Source organism: Bos grunniens, chromosome 19, assembly GCF_055505025.1.
Source record: "Bos grunniens cultivar Pamir isolate PY7600 chromosome 19, Bosgru_T2T1.0, whole genome shotgun sequence".
In the NCBI taxonomy this organism is placed as follows: Eukaryota; Metazoa; Chordata; class Mammalia; order Artiodactyla; family Bovidae; genus Bos; species Bos grunniens.
The window spans coordinates 16,952,846-16,972,444 of NC_141183.1; the positions used below are offsets into that span (position 1 = coordinate 16,952,846).

Sequence of the window (19,599 nt, forward strand, 5' to 3'; positions counted from 1 at the left end):
AGCTGAAACTCCAAGACTTTGGCCACCTGCTGTGGAGAGCTGACTCATCTGAAAAGATCCTGATGCTGGGAAAGATTGAGGGCAGGAGGAGAAGGGGACGACAGAGGATGAGATGGTTGGATGGCATCACCAACACAATGGACATGGGTTTGGGTAGACTCCAGGAGTTGGTGATGGACAGGGAGGCCTGCCGTACTGCAGTTCATGGGGTAGCAAAGAGTCGGACACAAGCGAGTAACTGAACTGAACTGAACAGGAAAACATCAAAAACAATGCACTTAATGAAGAAAAACTAAACAATGAGTGATAGAGAAAAACATACTATGGTTTTTTAAACAGTCAATGTCAGGATGTCAGAATGACCACAAATTGCAAATTAAATATTCCCTTTTTTTTAGTATTACTACTTTGACTGCAGCCTTGAAATTAAAAGACGCTTACTCCTTGGAAGAAAAGTTATGACCAACCTAGATAGCATATTCAAAAGCAGAGACATTACTTTGCCAACAAAGGTCTGTCTAGTCAAAGCTATGGTTTTTCCTGTGGTCATGTATGGATGTGAGAGTTGGACTGTGAAGAAGGCTGAGCGCTGAAGAATTGATGCTTTTGAACTGTGGTACTGGAGAAGACTCTTGAGAGTCCCTTGGACTGCAAGGAGATCCAACCAGTCCATCCTAAAGGAGATCAGTCCTGGGTGTTCATTGGAAGGACTGATGCTGAAGCTGAAACTCCAGTACTTTGGCCACCTTGTGTAAAGAGTTGACTCTTTGGAAAAGACTCTGATGCTGGGAGGGATTGGGGGCAGGAGGAGAAGGGGACGACAGAAGATGAGATGGCTGGATGGCATCACTGACTCAATGGACGTGAGTCTGAGTGAACTCCGGGAGTCGGTGATGGACAGGGAGGCCTGGCGTGCTGTGATTCATGGGGTCGCAAAGAGTTGGACACGACTGAGTGACTGAACTGAACTGAACTTTGTTTTAAAGTTGACTATGTTACAAAAGATAAAAACAGAAAAATTATGAGATTGCAATATTATATAATTATGTGAAAATGTTAAGTCACACAGTAGTGTGTCCACGGAATTCTTCAAGCAAGAATAGAATGGGTAGCCAATTTCTTCTCCAGGGGATCTTCCTGACCCAGGGATTGACTCTGGGTCTCCTGCCTTGTAAGCAGATTCTTTATCATCTGAGCCATCAGGGAATATAATTATAATATTGATTATTAGGTATATTCAGGGTATGCAGATGGTGACTGCAGCCATGAAATTAAAAGACGCTTACTCTTTGGAAGGAAAGTTATGACCAACCTAGATAGCATATTGAAAAGCAGAGACATTACTTTGCCAACAAAGGTCCGTCTAGTCAAGGCTATGGTTTTTCCAGTAGTCATGTATGGATGTGAGAGTTGGACTGTGAAGAAGGCTGAGCGCCAAAGAATTGATGCTTTTGAACTGTGGTGTTGGAGAAGACTCTTGAGAGTCCCTTGGACTGCAAGGAGATCCAACGAGCCCATTCTGAAGGAGATCAGCCCTGGGATTTCTTTGGAAGGAATGATGCTGAGGCTGAAACTCCAGTACTTTGGCCGCCTCATGCAAAGAGCTGACTCATCGGAAAAGACTCTGATGCTGGGAGGGATTGGGGGCAGGAGGAGAAGGGGACGACAGAGGATGAGATGGCTGGACGGCATCACTGACTCAATGGACATGAGTCTGAGTGAATTCCGGGAGTTGGTGATGGACAGGGAGGCCTGGCGTGCTGCGATTCATGGGGTCACAAAGAGTCAGACACAACTGAGTGACTGAACTAAACTGAACTGACTGATATTAAATTTTTATCTCCCTGATTTAAGAGAGTAAAGAGTTTAAAGAAGTCTTTCAAAACTCATATAATAAAATCTATACATTAGTACTTAAAGATAATTTATAAACAAAACTTGCTATAGCAACAAGAGATCACTTACAAATATTCTCATACTCTTGCTGTAGTTCATCCAAAGTAAATATGATATCCCCAATATCCACCATTTGATTACCTGTAATACAAAGAATTCCTTAGTTTAGATACTGTATTTCCTTTTGAACACAATACAGCTGCTATCCTATTCTAAAATTATAACACCACATAAATATGTGCAAATAGGAATAAAGGACCAGCTATTATGGGCTTTGAACAATATCTGGAATTATGAATTAGTAATTCAGTATACACTGAAACATAAGACTTCATTAGTATGACAAAATGAAGAAATCTTGTTCTTCCTGACTGGGGGAGATGGAATATGGAGTGAGAATTATTAATTCTTTCAACATTGTTTCAGCAGTTAATATCTGCCATATTCACTGTGTTACATACTGAGGATACAATATTGAGCAAAAGTAGACACGATATCTGCTCTCCTGGTGCTTAACTAGTCTTAATTAATACACAAACCTTAATCAAACAGTTTAAAATATAAATTGCAACTGAGATCAATCCTGTGAAAGTCTACAATATGAGAATATGACCTACTCAGAGAGGTCAGGGAAACATCTCTAAAAAACAGAGTGTAGTTTAGATTTAAAGTATTAAGAAGGACCCTGAGGAAACCATAATTTAAAAAGATATATGTACCCCAATGTTCATTGCAGCATCATTTACAATAGTAGCTAAAACATGGAAACAACCTAGATATCCATCGACAGATGAACAGATAAAGAAGTTGTGGTACATACACACAATGGAATATTACTCAGCTATTAAAAGGAATGTACTTGTGTTGGCTCACATGACATGGACAAATCTAGAGCCCATTATATAAAATGAAGTAAGTCAGAAAGAGAAAAACAAATATCATATACTAACACACATAAATGGAATCTAGAAAGATGGTACTGATGAACGTATACGCAGGGTAGCGGTGGAGATGCAGACACAGAGAACAGACTTGTGGACGTGGGGTGAAAGAAAGGGTGGGACAAATGGACAGAGTAGCATGGAAACATTACCATATGTAAAACAGATAGCCAGTGGGAATTTGCTGTATGACTCAGGGAGCTCAAACCTGTGCTCTGTGACAACCTAGAGAGGTGGGGTGGGGTGGGAGGTGGGAGGGATGTTCACAGGGAGTAGACATATGTACACTTATGGCTGATTCATGTTGATGTATGGCAGGAACCAACACAATATTATAAAGCAATTATCCTTCAATTAAAAATAAATAAAATTTTTTAAAAATAAATAAATAATTCCCTGATAGCTCAGTTGGTAAAGAATCCGCCTGCAATGCAGGAGACCACAGTTTGATTCCTGGGTCGGGAAGATCCGCTGGAGAAGGGATAGGTTACCCAATACCAGTATTCTTGGCCTTCCCTTGTGGCTCAGCTGGTAAAGAATCTGCCTGCAGTGCGGGAGACCTGGGTTCAATCCCTGGATTGGGTTGATTCCCTGGAGAAGGGAAAGGCTACCCACTCCAGTATTCTCGGCTGGAGAATTTCATGGATTGTATAGTCCATGGGGTCACAAAGAGTCAGACATGACTGAGCGACTTTCACTTTCACTTTTCACATATAAGCAGGAATAACTAGGAGGAGAGGAATATTCCAGGAAAATACCAGAATATGTGTAATGGCTGTGGCAGGAGGAGAGCAGTATAAGGTTGAAACTCTAAAAAGGCACAGACAGTAAGGGAGAATGTGGTCTGAGATAAAGCTAAGATCCAGGTAAAGGCCAGGCTTTGCAAAGTCTTGTACATTAAAGAGGTATTATTAGATTTTATACAAAGAAGGTAACATAAACAGATGTTTCTTTTGAAAAGATCTTTCTGGCTACAGTGTAAAGGGAGATTAAGACTAGATATGGGTGAAAGTGAAAAGTGAAAGTCACTCAGTCATGTCCAACTCTTTGTGACTCCATGGAATTCTCCAGGCCAGAATACTGGAGTAGGTAGCCTTTCCCTTCTCCAGGAGAGCATCCGAACCCAGGGATCGAGGTCTCCCAGGTCTCTCACGTTGCAGGCAGATTCTTTACCAGCTGAGCCACAAGGGAAGGCCAAGAATACTGGAGTGGGTAGCCTGTCCCTTCTCCAGGGCATCTTCTAGACCCAGGAATTGAACCAGGGTCTCCTGCATTGCAGGCAGCTTCTTTACCAACTGAGCTCTCAGGGAAGCCCAGATATGGGTAACTTGTTAGAATATGGGTAGACTTCCAATTGTCCTAAGGAAAAATGTAGTAATGCTGGAAAACAGAAAGATTTAAGAGATATGTAGGATTTTAAAATAATAGTACTTCGTAATAATTTCACCAGGAAAACACAGAGAACATAGCTGTCAAGGATGATTCTTAGGTTTCTGCTTCACATTTCTTGAGCCTGTTCTAGGTGCCAAACAGTGACAAATTTTTATATCTATATCCTACAATAATCCTATGAAAGTAGTATTGTCTAATCCATGGTTCCAAATAAAGAGGGTGATCTAGAAGCCCAAACTAGAATTCCATAAGCCAAAAAGCAAGGCACTGCAGTCGTTTCATATATGATTTCTGTTGCTCCTGGTTAAAGCATGCCCTGAAGGCTATTTAATAATACAAGTTGAGATTAGTCTTTAAAATTCCTATTTATATACATCTTCACGTTCCAATACATATAACTCTCCACTCGTGTCTACTACCCAAGAGCCCACCATAAACGACTACCTACTGAAACTGCATGCAGCCTGCTTCTACCTCCAGACTACACTTCACCAACTAAAGGCCCACTATAAAGCCACCACTACCAAACGACAAAATCCATTAGAATCCCACCAGAAAGGGTGCCATGTCTGATGATTTTCCTGCCACATTTACACAAACTGCTCCCTCAGTCTAAAAAGTTTCACCCTCTACCACCATCTGCAACTAACTCCTACAAATCCTTCAACATTTAGCTCAGACATCACCTCCTCTAATAATCTTTCTCTAGTGCTTCCAATATGCATACATACACTCTATAATAGTATTTGCTACATATATTATCATAATTTTCAGTTTATTTGCCTTTTCTACATCAGAATGTGAGCTCCTTCAGAACAATAAATATGTTTTATTCATCTGTGTATCTATCACCTACCAGTTTCAGGCACAGTAGATATTAAATGACTATCTGACTCATTAAATGAATGGATAAATCAATTAATCAATTACTAATCAATCCATTATTATAGGACATCTCTTGGTCACATGTAAACACCTAATATAAAATATATGCTAAGGATCGTGTTTAAAGAGAATGTAATTGTACAGCACAGGAAGATTTTGTAATCAAAGCTACAAAACAAAGTTGAAAATTTAAGAAATTTAGCTCTCCTAACTTGTGGAGTCAATGCTCTTGATACCACAGAAACTACCTCTCCACAAAGACAAGAAATGACTATTGGAAAAGAGAGATAACATTGAAAAGAAAAAAATTCCATTTTTCTCTTATATTTTTGCCAAACATACCAAAATACAACAATTAGAAACTTCTCACTTAATTTTTCTAGACTACCTTTTATCATAGACACCAGTAAGCAGTGTCATGGCAAAGGGCAAGAATCAAGTAGGAAAAGGAGAAGTAAAGGATGAATCAGAAAAATTGGTAGCCAAGAAAGAAATACGTATACATCAATTCAAATAACTCACTGTTGATATCAGCATATTTTATCACTTCCTGCAAAGTTTCAGGGACTACCAAGATATCCATGCTATCCAACACTTTATCCACTTCAGAAACTGGAACTCGACCACCTTTTATCCTGTGAAAAATCTTCAAGGCATTCTGAAATGCTGCAAAAGTACAATAAACAAAGAAATTACTGTACAATGACAATCAACATCTTTCCCTGGAAGAGCAGATTTGATCTGGGAAAAATAAATTTAAGGATTTCTAAAAATTTACCTGCAAGTACGCATTTGCCCAATTCTAGCCATATTCTTAGCCTAAAATATAATGTTTGCTATTATACTATTATACTGCTAAAATAATATTATCAATAATAACTGGTTTTTATTGAATGCTGTCTATGTGCCAGGAACTGTGCTGAAAATTATGGGCTATATAATTCCATTATCACAATCGGCCTATAAAATAAAATTTTTCATTATCCCTACATTACAGATAAGGAAACTAAAGCTCAGAAAGTCCCTTTTGATTGTACTTTAAGTATATGGAAAAGCCAGAATTCTAATCCAAAATGTTTGCTCTTAATCATCATATTATACGCACCTCTTAGTTAAAACTTTTAGCTATAACAATTTCTTACCAGTGGTATAATCTACAATAGCAAAACACCTTGATCCAAAACTGGGGGCAGTTATTAATTACTTTAAAGTGTAATTTAGGAAAGATATTGTAAAAGAGGTAAGAATGGTGTAAAAACAGAATTTTTCTTCAGATTTTTTATATACTACACAGAATTTGACAATGGTTTAACCACCATTAAAATGTCTATTTATCCATAGAAATCTCTTAACTATCCTTGATATCAAAAGTGAACTGGGAAGAACATGGTTAAAAGAAAGTAAACATAATAATGAAGAGAATTTCGCCCCAAAAGAAGGCTTCCTTAAAACCTAAACAGTTAAGTTCAGTTCAGTCGCTCAGTCGCGTCCGACTCTTTGCGATCCCATGAATCGCAGCACGCCAGGCCTCCCTGTCCATCACCAACTCCTGGAGTTCACTCAAACTCATGTGCATCGAGTCGCTGATGCCATCCAGCCATCTCATCTTCTGTCATCCCCTTCTCCTCCTGCCCCCAATCTCTCCCAGCATCAGGGTCTTTTCCAATGAGTTAACTCTTCGCATGAGGTGGCCAAAGTATTGGAGTTTCAGCTTCAGCATCAGTCCTTCCAATGAACACCCAGGACTGATCTCCTTTAGGATGGACTAGTTGGATCTCCTTGCAGTCCAAGGGACTCTCAAGAGTCTTCTCCAACACCACAGTTCAAAAGCATCAATTCTTCGGCACTCAGCTTTCTTCACAGTCCAACTCTCACACCCATACATGACTACTGGAAAAACCATAGCCTTGACTAGACGGACCTTTGTTGGCAAAGGAATGTCCCTGCTTTGCAATATGCTATCTAGGTTGGTCATAACTTTCTTTCCAAGGAGTAAGCGTCTTTTAATTTCATAGCTGCAATCACTATCTGTAGTGATTTTGGAGCCCAAAAAAATAAAGTCTGACACTGTTTCCATTGTTTCCCCATCTATTTCCCACGAAGTGATGGGACCAGATGCCATGATCTTCGTTTTCTGAATGTTGAGCTTTAAGCCAACTTTTTCACTCTCCTCTTTCAGCAAGAGGCTTTTGAGTTCCTCTTCACTTTCTGCCATAAGGGTGGTGTCATCTGCATATCTGAGGTTATTGATATTTCTCCCGGCATACTTGATTCCAGCTTGTGTTTCTTCCAGTCCAGCGTTTCTCATGATGTACTCTGCATATAAGTTAAATAAGCAAGGTAACAATATACAGCCTTGACGTACTCCTTTTCCTATTTGGAACCAGTCTGTTGTTCCATGTCCAGTTCTAACTGTTGCTTCCTGACCTGCATACAGGTATCTCAAGAGGCAGGTCAGGTGGTCTAGTATTCCCATCTCTTTTCAGAATCTTCCAGTTTATTGTGATCCACACAGTCAAAGGCTTTGGCATAGTCAATAAAGCAGAAGTAGATGGTTTTCTGGAACTCTCTTGCTTTTTCCATGATCCAGCAGATATTGGCGATTTGACCTCTGGTTCCTCTGCCTTTTCTAAAACCAGCTTGAACATCTGGAAGTTCATGGTTCATGTACTGCTGAAGCCTGGCTTGGAGAATTTTGAGCATTACTTTACTAGTGTGTGAGATGAGTGCAATTGTGTGGCAGTTTGAGCATTCTTTGGCATTGCCTTTCTTTGGGATTGGAATGAAAACTGACCTTTTCCAGTCCTGTGGCCACTGCTGAGTTTTCCAAATTTGCTGGCATATTGAGTGAAGCACTTTCACAGCATCATCTTCCAGGATTTGAAATAGCTCAACTGGAATTCCATCACCTCCTCTAGCTTTGTTCGTAGTGATGCTTCCCAAGGCCCACTTGACCTCACATTCCAGGATGTCTGGCTCTAGGTGAGTGATCACACCATCGTGATTATCTGGGTTGTGAAGATCTTTTTTGTACAGTTCTTCTGTGTATTCTTGCCACCTCTTCTTAATATCTTCTGCTTCTGTTAGGTCCCTACCATTTCTGTCCTTTATCAAGCCCATATTGCATGAAATATTCCCTTGGTATCTCTAATTTTCTTGAAGAGATCTCTAGTCTTTCCCATTCTGTTGTTTTCCTCTATTTCCTTGTATTGATCCTAAACAGTTATTTGTATCCAAATGCTACATTTAACATATTTAAGTGTAACTTAGACCACTATATCCCTTAATTTACCTTGATAAGGAAACACAATTCAAATAATTCCAGAGGGCAAACCACTTTGTAGTCAGACTAGATTTCCCTGGAATTCAGCATATAGTAAACATAATGATCTACAAGTCTTTAGATAAGCACAGTAGAAGAGGAAGAACTGACACTATTCATTCAACAAGTAGTTATTAGTCAAGTGAGCAAAAACAGCAGAGGAAAGAGAACTAGATGGCAGAGGAGTAGGTGGACCGTGGAGTACACCTCTCTCCAAGGATACATCAGGAATACACCTTCAGACATAGAAGTGCATGCAGAACTCCAACTGAGAACCGACAGGAGTACCTGACCAGTGGAAAAGAATATATAGAACCATGCAAAACTCGATAGGATGAAGGATCTAGGGGGAAAAACAGGAGTGTTAGCAGGACTGGACCTGCCCTCAGCAGGTCGGTGAACTGAAGCAGGGGTCTGATCCCTACAGTGGGGCAACCGTCTGAGTCAGAGAAGAAACATTTAAGGCTGAGAGTGAAACAGCTGATCAGTGACAGCCTAAACAGAATGAGAATCAGATGGTCCTTGCCACAGCCATACACACCCCAGGCAGGAACGCTGGTCTCCTGGAAGGCGCAGCAGCTGGGAGCTGGAGTTTAGGGATTGTGGAGCAATCCCAGGGCGAGGGCTGCTATTGACTTCTGAGAGATAGATTGAGGGGATGTGAGGGAGATGGTGGTGGGAAATGCCAGTGAAGGAAAGCGAGGCAACCATGGAAGCAACGCAATACACCTGAATCACGTGTAGTGGGTGGAGCCATCACCATAGCCTCTCTCCCCACACAGGCCAGCATTGGCCCCTGAACAACAGAGAGGCTGGCCCATCAAATGCCTAATGCACTGAACTACAGAGTAGGACCCCACCCAGGGTGCCCCTTTAAGTGCCTGACACACCTATCTACAGAGTAGGACCCCAGCCAGGAGTACCCCTCTATTTGCCTGACACGCCAAACAACAGAGAAGGACTCCAGGCAAAGGAGCCCTCTAAGTGTCTGAATGGGGGTAGCTACAGAGAAAGACTAGCCAAAAAGGCCTTCTGATTGCCAGCTACAAGAGGCTTTGGAAAAAAAAAGACTCTGATAGGGCCGTAACTCCTGTGGCGGAGGCAGTCTGTGTCCCTGCACACTTGGTGCTGCCAGGGTCCCCACAAGCCAAGCAGCTGCGCCACCTTCACACTCAAGTCTCACTGGGGCAGAGCTACCATGGGCAAAAAAAAAGTCTTGCGTCTATGCACACAGGGTCGCTTTGGTCATGTCTGACTCTTTGCGACCCTGTAGACTGTGGCCTGCCAGGCTTCTCTATCAGAGAGGGGGTTCTCCAGGCAAGAATACTGCAGCATATTGGCCAATACTGGTTGCCATACCCTTCTAGAGCACTATATTTCCTGCTGCCCTAGCCACCAACCCCCCTGAGTACCTAGTGCTGCCAGAATTCCTGTGACCCAAGCAGTTGCACCACTTCCACACCTGGCCCTCACAGGGGAAAACCCAAGCCCTCCAGGGTAGCCTCAGGAGCTAAACCCCAGTGGATGACCCACATGTAAAGGTGGAAATAAAACCACAATTGAAACCCAGAGGCAGTGTGGCTAAGGAATAAGACCCCAAACTTTCCCACCATCTGTACAAGCTGCAGATTAAATCTACAAGATCAACTAAGCAGACTCTGTGTCAATGGAATATATAAAAGGCCATTGAGAGCTCCCATTAAAAAAAAATGCACTGGTTCTGATAGCTGTGGACACTGGAGGCAAGAACACACAGGAGTAGGACCAGATTAGAATCTGAGGGGCCCCCACTGCTGGTCCAGAGATCAGTAGTGTTGGAGGGCATCCTAGGGAGGTAAGGTAGACTGTGATTCTCAGCCAGGGAAAGGACTCTCGACAGCAGTGGCTCAAGAAAAACATTTATTATTCTTATTTTTTTTACTTTTTCTGTAGATACTTGCGGATTTTGTTGTGGTTTGTTTTTTTTTTTTTCCTTTTTTCCTTCCTCTGTTGTAGTTATTGGTTTTATTGGCACTAAGAAATCCAATTAAGCTTTTGAGCTTTTTTTTTCTCGGTCTCATTTTCTATTGTTGTCATAAACCTCTGCCTCTACATTGGGCTTTTGCAGTTCTGTGGAGTTTTCCTCCTTTTTTTTTTTGTTTTCTCTTTATTTTTAAATTTTTAAACCTATTTTTATTTTTTCTACATATATTCCTTTGTTTACTTTTCCTATTGTTTTATCCCTTTGCAGTTACTCTTTAACGTATATATATCTTCTTCATCTACTTCTATTTAACTTTGCATATCTATTCTTTCTTTCTTTCTCTCCTTCCCTCTCAACATATTTGTTAGTTTTATTTTCATTGCTTTATTCCCTAATTGGCACCTTGCTTTAGTTTTGTTTTCCAGTTTGTGCTTTAATTAGTTTTGTTCTGGTAGACATAATTTTTGTTTTCCTTTGTTTGCCAGGTCAATCTATTGTACTTTATTTTTGTTGGACTGTTTTGATTTTGCTTATGGGTGTATATGTATATGTGTATATTCAGTCACACATTCTATTGTTGTTATAAACTTCTGCTTCTACATTGGGCTTTTGCAGTTCTGTGGAGTTTTCCTCTTTTCTTCTGTTTTTTTTTTTCTTTTTTATATTTTTAATTTTTAAAAAACCTATTATATTTTTCTACATTTACTCCTTTGTTTGCCTTCCCTATTGTTTTTTCCCCTTGCAGTTAATCTTTAATGTGTGTAAATCTTCTTCATCTACCTCTATTTAACTTTGTATATCTATTATTTCTTTCTTTTCTTTCTTTCCTTTTCTCCCAATATATTTGTTCATTTTGTTTTCATTGCTTTATTCTCCACTTGGCACCTTGTTTTAGTTTTGTTTTCCAATTTGTACTTTAGTTTTGTTCTTAACTGGTAAATATAATTTTTTATTTCCTTTGTTCACCAGATCAGTCTACTGTACTTTATTTTTGTTGGACTGTTTTCACTTTGCTCATGGGTGTATATGTATATGTGTATATTCCATTATTTTAGTTATTATTTGCCTGATTTTGTAACTGATATTTGTCTGGGGTTCATCTTTGGTTTCTTGTTTTTGGATATTTGCTTTAATCTCACCTCATGCATTTGTGGAATCTTCATTCCTGACCACAGATCAAGCCCTGGGCCTTTGGAGTAAGAGCACTGACTCCAAGACCTAGACTACTGAGAACTAACCCTAGGGAGTATCAAATAGTGAGAACTCACACAAAGGAAACCACTGGAATACAAGACCTGGCATCACCCAACCACCAGTAGCACCCTGTGCAGGACGCCTCATCTAAACAACAAACAAAACAAAAATACAAACCCAATCATCAGCAGACAGGATTACCACCTTACTTAGCCTTGCCCATTAGAGGAAAAACAAACAAACAAACAAAAACTCAGCACAAATCTCACCCTATAGAAGCTCACAGAAACCACAGGACCAGTCTTAGGAGTGCAGAAACCAAAAGGAAGAATTCAACCTTCTTCAAGGAAAAAATTCAACTTCCCTTGAAGCCTGGGAAAGGAGACCTCAAACACAATAACCTAAAGTAATAATAATAATAATGAAAAGGCAGAGAAATATGGCACAAATAAAAGAACAAACTAGAAGCACTGAAGTCCAAATAAATGAGGAGGAAATAGGCACACTACCTGAAAAAGAATTCAGAATAATGATAGTAAAGATGTTCAAAAACCCTGAAAACAAAATGGAGAAATTGCAAGAATCAATTAACAAAGATCTAGAATTAAACAATAAACATATAGAGACAAACAACACAATTACTGAAATTAAAAATACTCTGGAAGGAATCAATAGCAGAATATCTGAAGCAAAATGAATCAGTGAGCTGGAAGATGAAATGGTGGAAATAACTTCTGAAGAACAGAATAAAGTAAAAAGAATGAAAAGAGCCAAGGACAGTCTCAGAGACTTCTGGGACCATATCAAATGCACCAACATACAAATTATAGGGGTCCCAGAAGAAGAAGAGAAAAAAAAAGGTATGAGAAAATTTTTGATGAGATTACAGTTGAAAACTTCCCCAACGTGGAAAAGAAAATAGTCAATGAAGTCCAAGAGGCACAAAGAGTCCCATACAGAATAAACCCAAGGAAAAACACACCAAGACACATACTAATCAAACTACCAAAAAATAAACACAAAGAAAGAATATTAAAAGCAGCAAGGGAGTAGCAACAAGTAACATAAAAGGGAAACCCCATACACTTAACAGCTGATCTTTCAGCAGAAACTCTGCAGGCCAGAAGGGAATGGCAGGATATATTAAAGTACTAAAAGGGAAAAATCTACAATCAAGATTACTGTACCCAGCAAGAATCTCATTCAAAATTAATAGAGAAATAAAAAGCTTTTCAGACAAGCAAAAGCTAAGAGAATTCAGTACCACCAAACTGGCTTTACAACAAATGTTAAAGGGACTTATATAGTCAAGAAATACAACAGGGGAAAAGAAAAGATCTATAAAATCAACTCCAAACAATTAAGAAAATGGCAATAGGAACATATATATCAATAATTACTTTAAATGTAAATGGATTAAATGCTCCAACCAAAAGACACAGACTGGCTGAATGTATACGAAAACAAGACCAATATCTATGCTGTCTACAAGAAACCCACTTCAGACCTAAAGATACATATAGACTGAAAGTAAGAGGATGGAAAAATATATTCCATGCAAATGAGAAGCAAAAGAAAGCTGGAATAGCAATCCTTATATCAGAAAAAAATACACCTTAAAATAAAGAAGATTACAAGAGATAAGGAAGGACACTACATAATGATCAAGGGATCAATCCAGGAGGAAGACATAACAATTGAAAATATCTATGCACCCAACATAGAGGCACCTCAATACATAAGACAAACACTAACAGACATAAAAGGAGAAACTGACAGTAACACAATAATAGTAGGAGACTTAAACACCCCACTCACACCAATGGACAGATCATCAAAACAGAAAATTAATAAGGAAACACAAGTCTTAAATGATACATTAGATGAGATGGATCTCATTGACATCTTCAAGACATTTCATCCAAATGCAGAAGAATACACTTACTTCTCAAGAGCACATGGAACATTCTCTAGGATAGACCACATCTTGGGTCACAAATCAAACCTCAGTAAATTTAAGAAAATTGAAATTGTATCAAGCATCTTCTCTGACCACAATGCTATGAGACTGGATATTAATTACAAGAAAAAAAAAGTATAAGAAACACAAACACATGGAGATTAAACAACACGTTTCTAAATAACAAACAGTTTACTGAAGAAATCAAAAGGGAAATCAAAAAATTTCTAGAAACAAACGACAATGAAAACACAATTCAAAACCTATGGGATGCAGCAAATGCAGTTCTAAGAGGGAAGTTTATAGCAACACAATCCTACTTCAAGAAACAAGAAAAACATCAAATAGACAACCTAACTTTATACCTAAAACAACTGGAAAAAGAAGAAGAACAACAACAAAACATAATTAGTAGAAGAAAAGAAATCATAAAGATCCAAGCAGAAATAAATGAAAAAGAAATGAAAGAAACAATAGTACAGATTAATAAAACTAAAAGCTGGTTCTTCGAGAAGATAAACAAAATTGACAAACCTTTAGTCAGACTCATCAAGAAAGAAATAAGAATCAAATCAACAAAATTAGAAATGAAAAAGGAGAAGTTACAACAGACAATGCAGAAAACAAAGGATTATAAGAGACTATTATGAACAACCATATGGCAATAAAATAGATAACCTAGAAAAAATGGACAGGTTCTTAGAAAAGTTCAATCTTCCAAGACTGAACCAGGAAGAAATAGAAATTATGAACAACCCAATTACAAGCACTGAAATTGAAGCTGGGATCAAAAATCTCCCAAAACACAAAAGCCCAGGACCAAATGGCTTCACAGAAGAATTCTTTCAAACATTTGGAGAAGAGCTAATGCCTATCCTTCTAAAATTCTTTCAAAAAATTGCAGAGGAAGGAACACTTCCAAACTCATTCTACGAGGTTACCATCACCCTGATACCAAAACCAGACAAAGACAACACACAAAAAGAAAACTACAGGCCAATAACACTGATGAACATAGATGCAAAAATCCTCAACAAAATTCTAGCAAACAGAATTCAGTAACACATCAGAAAACTCATACACCATGATCAAGTTGGGTTTATTCCAGGGATGCAAAGATTCTTCAATATATGCAAATCAATCTATGTGACACACCATATTAACAAATTGAAAGATAAAAACTATGTATGATAATCTCAACAGATGCAGAAAAAGCCTTTGACAAAATTCAGCACCTATTTATGATTAAAACTTTTCATAAAATGGGCATGGAAGGAACCAACCTCAACATAGTAAAGGCCATATATGATAAGCCTACAGCAAACATTATTCTCAATGGTGAAAAACTGAAAGCATTCCCCCTAAGATCAGGAACAAGACAGGGGCGTCCACTTCTGCCACTATTATTCAACATAGTTCTGGAATTCCTAGCTACAGCAATCAGAGAAGAAAAAGAAATAAAAGGAATCCAGACTGGAAAAGAAAAAGTAAAGCTCTCACTGTTTGCAGATAACATGATACTGTACATAGAAAACCCTAAAGATCGTATTGGAAAATTACTAGAGCTAATCAGCGAATTTAGCAAAGTTGCAGGATATAAAATCAATACACAGAAATCACTGGCATTTCTATATACTAACAATGAAAAACCAGAAAGAGAAATTAAGGAATCAATCCTATTCACCATTGCAACAAAAATAATTAATATCTAGGAATAAACCTACCTAAGGAGACAAAAGAACTGCACACAGAAAATTGTAAGACACTAATGAAAGAAATCAAAGATGACATAAACAGATGGAGAGATATTCCATGTTCCTGGGTAGGAAGAGTCAATATTGTAAAAATGACTATACACCAAACCCAATCTACAGATTTAATGCAATCCCTATCAAATTACCAATGGCATTTTTCATAAAACTAGAACAAAAAATTTGACAATTCATATGGAGACACAAAAGACCCCAAATAGCCAAAGCAGTCTTGAGAAAGAAGAATGGAGCTGGAGGGATCAACCTTCCTGACTTCAGATTATGCTACAAAGCTACAGTCATCAAGACAGTATGGTACTGGCACAAAAACAGAAATATAGACCAATGGAACAACATAGAAAGTCCAGATATAAACCCATGCACCTATGGGTACCTTATTTTTGACAAAGGAGGCAAGAATATACAATGGGGCAAAGATAGCTTCTTCAATAAATGGTGCTGGAAAAACTGGACAGATTACATGTAAAAGAATGAAATTAAAACACTTCCTAACACCAAACATAAAGATAAATTCAAAATGGATTAAATACCTAAATGGAAGACCAGAAACTATAAAGCTCTTAGAGGAAAACAAAGGCAGAACACTTGATGACATAAGTCAAAGCAAGATCCTCTATGACCCACCTCCTAGAGTAATGGAAATAAAAGCAAAAGTAAACAAGCAGGACCTGATTAAACTTAAAAGCGTTTGCACAGCAAAGGAAACTATAAGCAAGGTGAAAACACAACCCTCAGAATGGAAGAAAATAATAGCAAATGAAACAACTGACAAAGGATTAATTTCTAAAATATACAAGCAGCTCATACAATTCAATATCAGAAAAACAAACAACCCAATCAAAAAGTGGAGAAAAGACCTAAATAGACATTTCTCCAAAGAAGACATACAGATGGCTAACAAACACATAAAAAGATGCTCAACATTGTTCATTATTAGAGAAATGCAAATCAAAACTACGATGAGATATCACCTCACACAGGTCAGAATGGCCCTCATCAAAAAGTCTACAAACAATAAATGTTGAAGAGGGTGTGGAGGAAAGGGATCACTCTTGCACTGTTGGTGGGAATGTAAATCGATACAGCCACTATGAAAGACAGTATGGAGATTCCTTAAAAAACTAGGAATAAAACCACCATACGACCCAGAAATCCCACTCCTAGTCATACACCCTGAGGAAACCAAAACTGAAAGACACATGTATCCCATTGTTCATTGCAGCACTATTTACAATAGCTAGAACATGGAAGCAACCTAGATATCCACTGACAGATGAAATGGATAAAAAAGTTGGGATACATATACACAATGAAATATTACTCAGCCATAAAAAGGAATGCATTTGAGTCCGTTCTAATGAGGTGGATGAATCTAGAACCTATTATACAGGGTGAAGTGAGTCAGAAAGAGAAAGATAAATACCATATTCTAATGTATATATACGGAATCTAGGAAAATGGTACTGAAGAATTTATTTACAGGGCAACAATGGAGAAACAGAAATAGAGAATAGACTTATGGACATGGGGAGAGGGGAGGAGAGGGTGAAATGTATGGAAAGAGTAACATGGAAACTTATATTAGCATATGTAAAATAGATAGCCAACAGGAATTTGCTGTATGGCTCAGGAAACTCAAACAGGGGCTCTGTATCAACCTAGAGGGGTGGGATGGGGAGGGAGATAGGAGGAAGTTTCAAAAGGGTGGGGATATATGTATACCTATGGCTGATTCATGTTGAGGTTTGACAGAAAACAAAAAAATTCTGTAAAGTAATTATCCTTCAATAAAAAAAAAAAATAGCACAGGAAGGACCTCTGAGAATCCTCTATGCTATAAAACAACGAGAACACTGGCAAAAATGTCAAAGTCAACTTTTTCAACCCTCTGGAAATCAACCAAAGGTTTACAACAACCCAGGGAATGTTTTTTCAAAAAAAATGTCTGACTCTCCTTAAGAACACTGAGCTTTGTGGCATTTTAACTTGCTGTATTCCCACCTTCCCTTCCCAGGGGCTACCAGGAGCCTTGAAAACCAAGAGTTGAAAACTGCAATGAAAACCAGCAACCAAAAATCCAGTGGAGAAAAAAGAGGTTGGAACTTCTTCAAAGTGCCATTCCCTAAGAACTGCTATTATTAGACCTGTCTGGTGGTTCTCTGGAAGACCCTACTTTCAAATCTGTTCTTATATAAACTGACTCAAAGCTTTCCCAGTCCAAACAGATTTTTCCCTGGGAGAATTCACCAAAAACAGAGATAACTGTTTACCATCACAACTGCCAGTAGTAATGGAAACAGAGCAAACAATAGGCTAACAAACAAACTTATGAGGAAAATCTGGGAAATGATATTTCCATAGGTGGCTTTGAAAATCTCCAACATACTTCTAGAAATCTAGATGGCTACACACAAGGGTCGAGCTGTACAGATACTCAGGAAAGACTTGAGAACATCCTAAACTCTCCTGAGAAAAATGTATGCAGGTCATGAAGCAATAGTTCAAACTAGACATGGAAAAACAGACTGGTTCAAAATTGGGAAAGGAGTACATCAAGGCTGTATATTATCACCTTGCTTACTTAACTTATATGCAGAGTAAATCATGCAAAATGCTGGGCTGGATGAAGCACAAGCTGGAATCAACATTGCCAGGAGAAATATCAATAGCCTCAGATATGCAGATGATACCACCTTAACAGTAGAACTGAAGAGGAACTAAAGAGCCTCTTGATGAAGGTGTAAGAGGAGAGTGAAAAAGCTGACTTAAAACTCAGCATTCAAAAAATGAAGATCATGGCATCCAGTCCCATCATTTCATGGGAAATAGATGGGGAAACAATGGAAACAGTGACAGACTTTATTTTCTTGGGCTCCAAAATCACTGCAGATAGTGACTGCAGCCATGAAATTAAAAGACTCTTGTTCCTTGGAAGAAAAGCTATGACAAACCTAGACATAATATTAAAAAGCAGAGACATCACTTTGCCAACAAAGGTCTACCTAGTTAAAGCTATGGTTTTTCTAGTAGTCATGCATGGATGTGAGAGTTGGACCAGAAAGAAGGCTGAGCACTGAAGAATTGATGCTTTTGAACTCTGGTGCTGAAAAAGGCTCTTGAAAGTCCCTTGAGCAGCAAGATCAAACCAGTCAATCCTAAGGGAAATAAATCCTTAATATTCACTGGAAGTGGAGAAGGGCATGGCAACCCACTCCAGTGTTCTTGCCTGGAGAATCCCATGGACAGAGACGCCTGGTGGGCTACAGTCCACGGGGTCACAAAGAGTCAGACATGACTGAAGTGACTTAGCACTTAGCATGTTCACTGGAAGGACTGATGTTGAAGCTGAAGCTCCAGTACTTAGGCCATCTGATGCAAAGAGCTGACCTACTGGAAAAGACTCTAACACTGGGAAAGACTGAGGGCAGGAGGAGAAGGGGATGACAGAGGATGAGATGGTTGAATGGCAACATTGACTCAATGAACATGAGCTTGAGCAAACTCTGGGAGATAGTGAAGGACAGGGAAGCCTGGTGTGCTATATAGTCCATGGAATAGCAAAGAGTCAGAAATGACTGAGCAACTGAACAACAACAAACTCTTACTACTGGCTTATCTTGAGGAGATACACAGGAAGGAAGTGAAGGCTAAGGCAGAGTTGAGAAACTATCTGGCTAGGTATTGAAGGCATGTCCCAATGTACACACTGGCTCTCCTCTACCTAATAATTTATAACTCATTTTTCCTTATAAAGGTATGATAAAGACACATGCACACATGTATATGTAAATATAATATCAAATAAATATATAATATAAAAATATAAGAAAAGTTACAATCATTGTGGAATTGTTTACAATAGTAAGGTAATTAAAACCAATTAAATATTCAACATTATAGGGTTAAATTACAGTATATCTACATTTTCAGATACCATGTAGCTATTTGAAAATGAAAGGCTAAAATAAATAAAAAATTTTTTTAAGTTTTAATAAAAAAAAATAAAAGGCTGACCTGTATCTACTGACATGGAAAACTTTTCAAGATATATTACTTATTTTTTAAAAATCATACTAGAAAACAATGTATATAGCATGACTCTTTTCTCTTAAAGTAGATTATTTCTATTTTTCCCTTTTTTAGAGGGTCTCGATTCCTAAATGTATGCTTCGTCTTTTTACCAGCTTCTGTGAGATCAAAGGGCTTCCACTGTGGCTCAACTGGTAAAGAATCCACCTGTAATGTGGGAGACCTGGGTTCAATCAACCCTCTGC

At 38.5% G+C, this 19,599-nt stretch overlaps 1 protein-coding gene across 1 annotated transcript in view; it reads right to left on the reverse strand.

The window, feature by feature from the left end:
• Nucleotides 1-19,599, reverse strand: part of EFCAB3 (EF-hand calcium binding domain 3) — a 467,300-nt gene that overhangs the window by 412,650 nt on the left and 35,051 nt on the right. Inside the window, exons 9-10 of the mRNA XM_086357127.1 lie at nt 5,637-5,780; nt 1,966-2,037 (exon numbers count right to left, since the gene is read on the reverse strand). Of these exons, the coding sequence (XP_086213253.1) occupies nt 1,966-2,037; nt 5,637-5,780 (216 nt within the window). The remainder of the gene's footprint in view (nt 1-1,965; nt 2,038-5,636; nt 5,781-19,599) is intronic.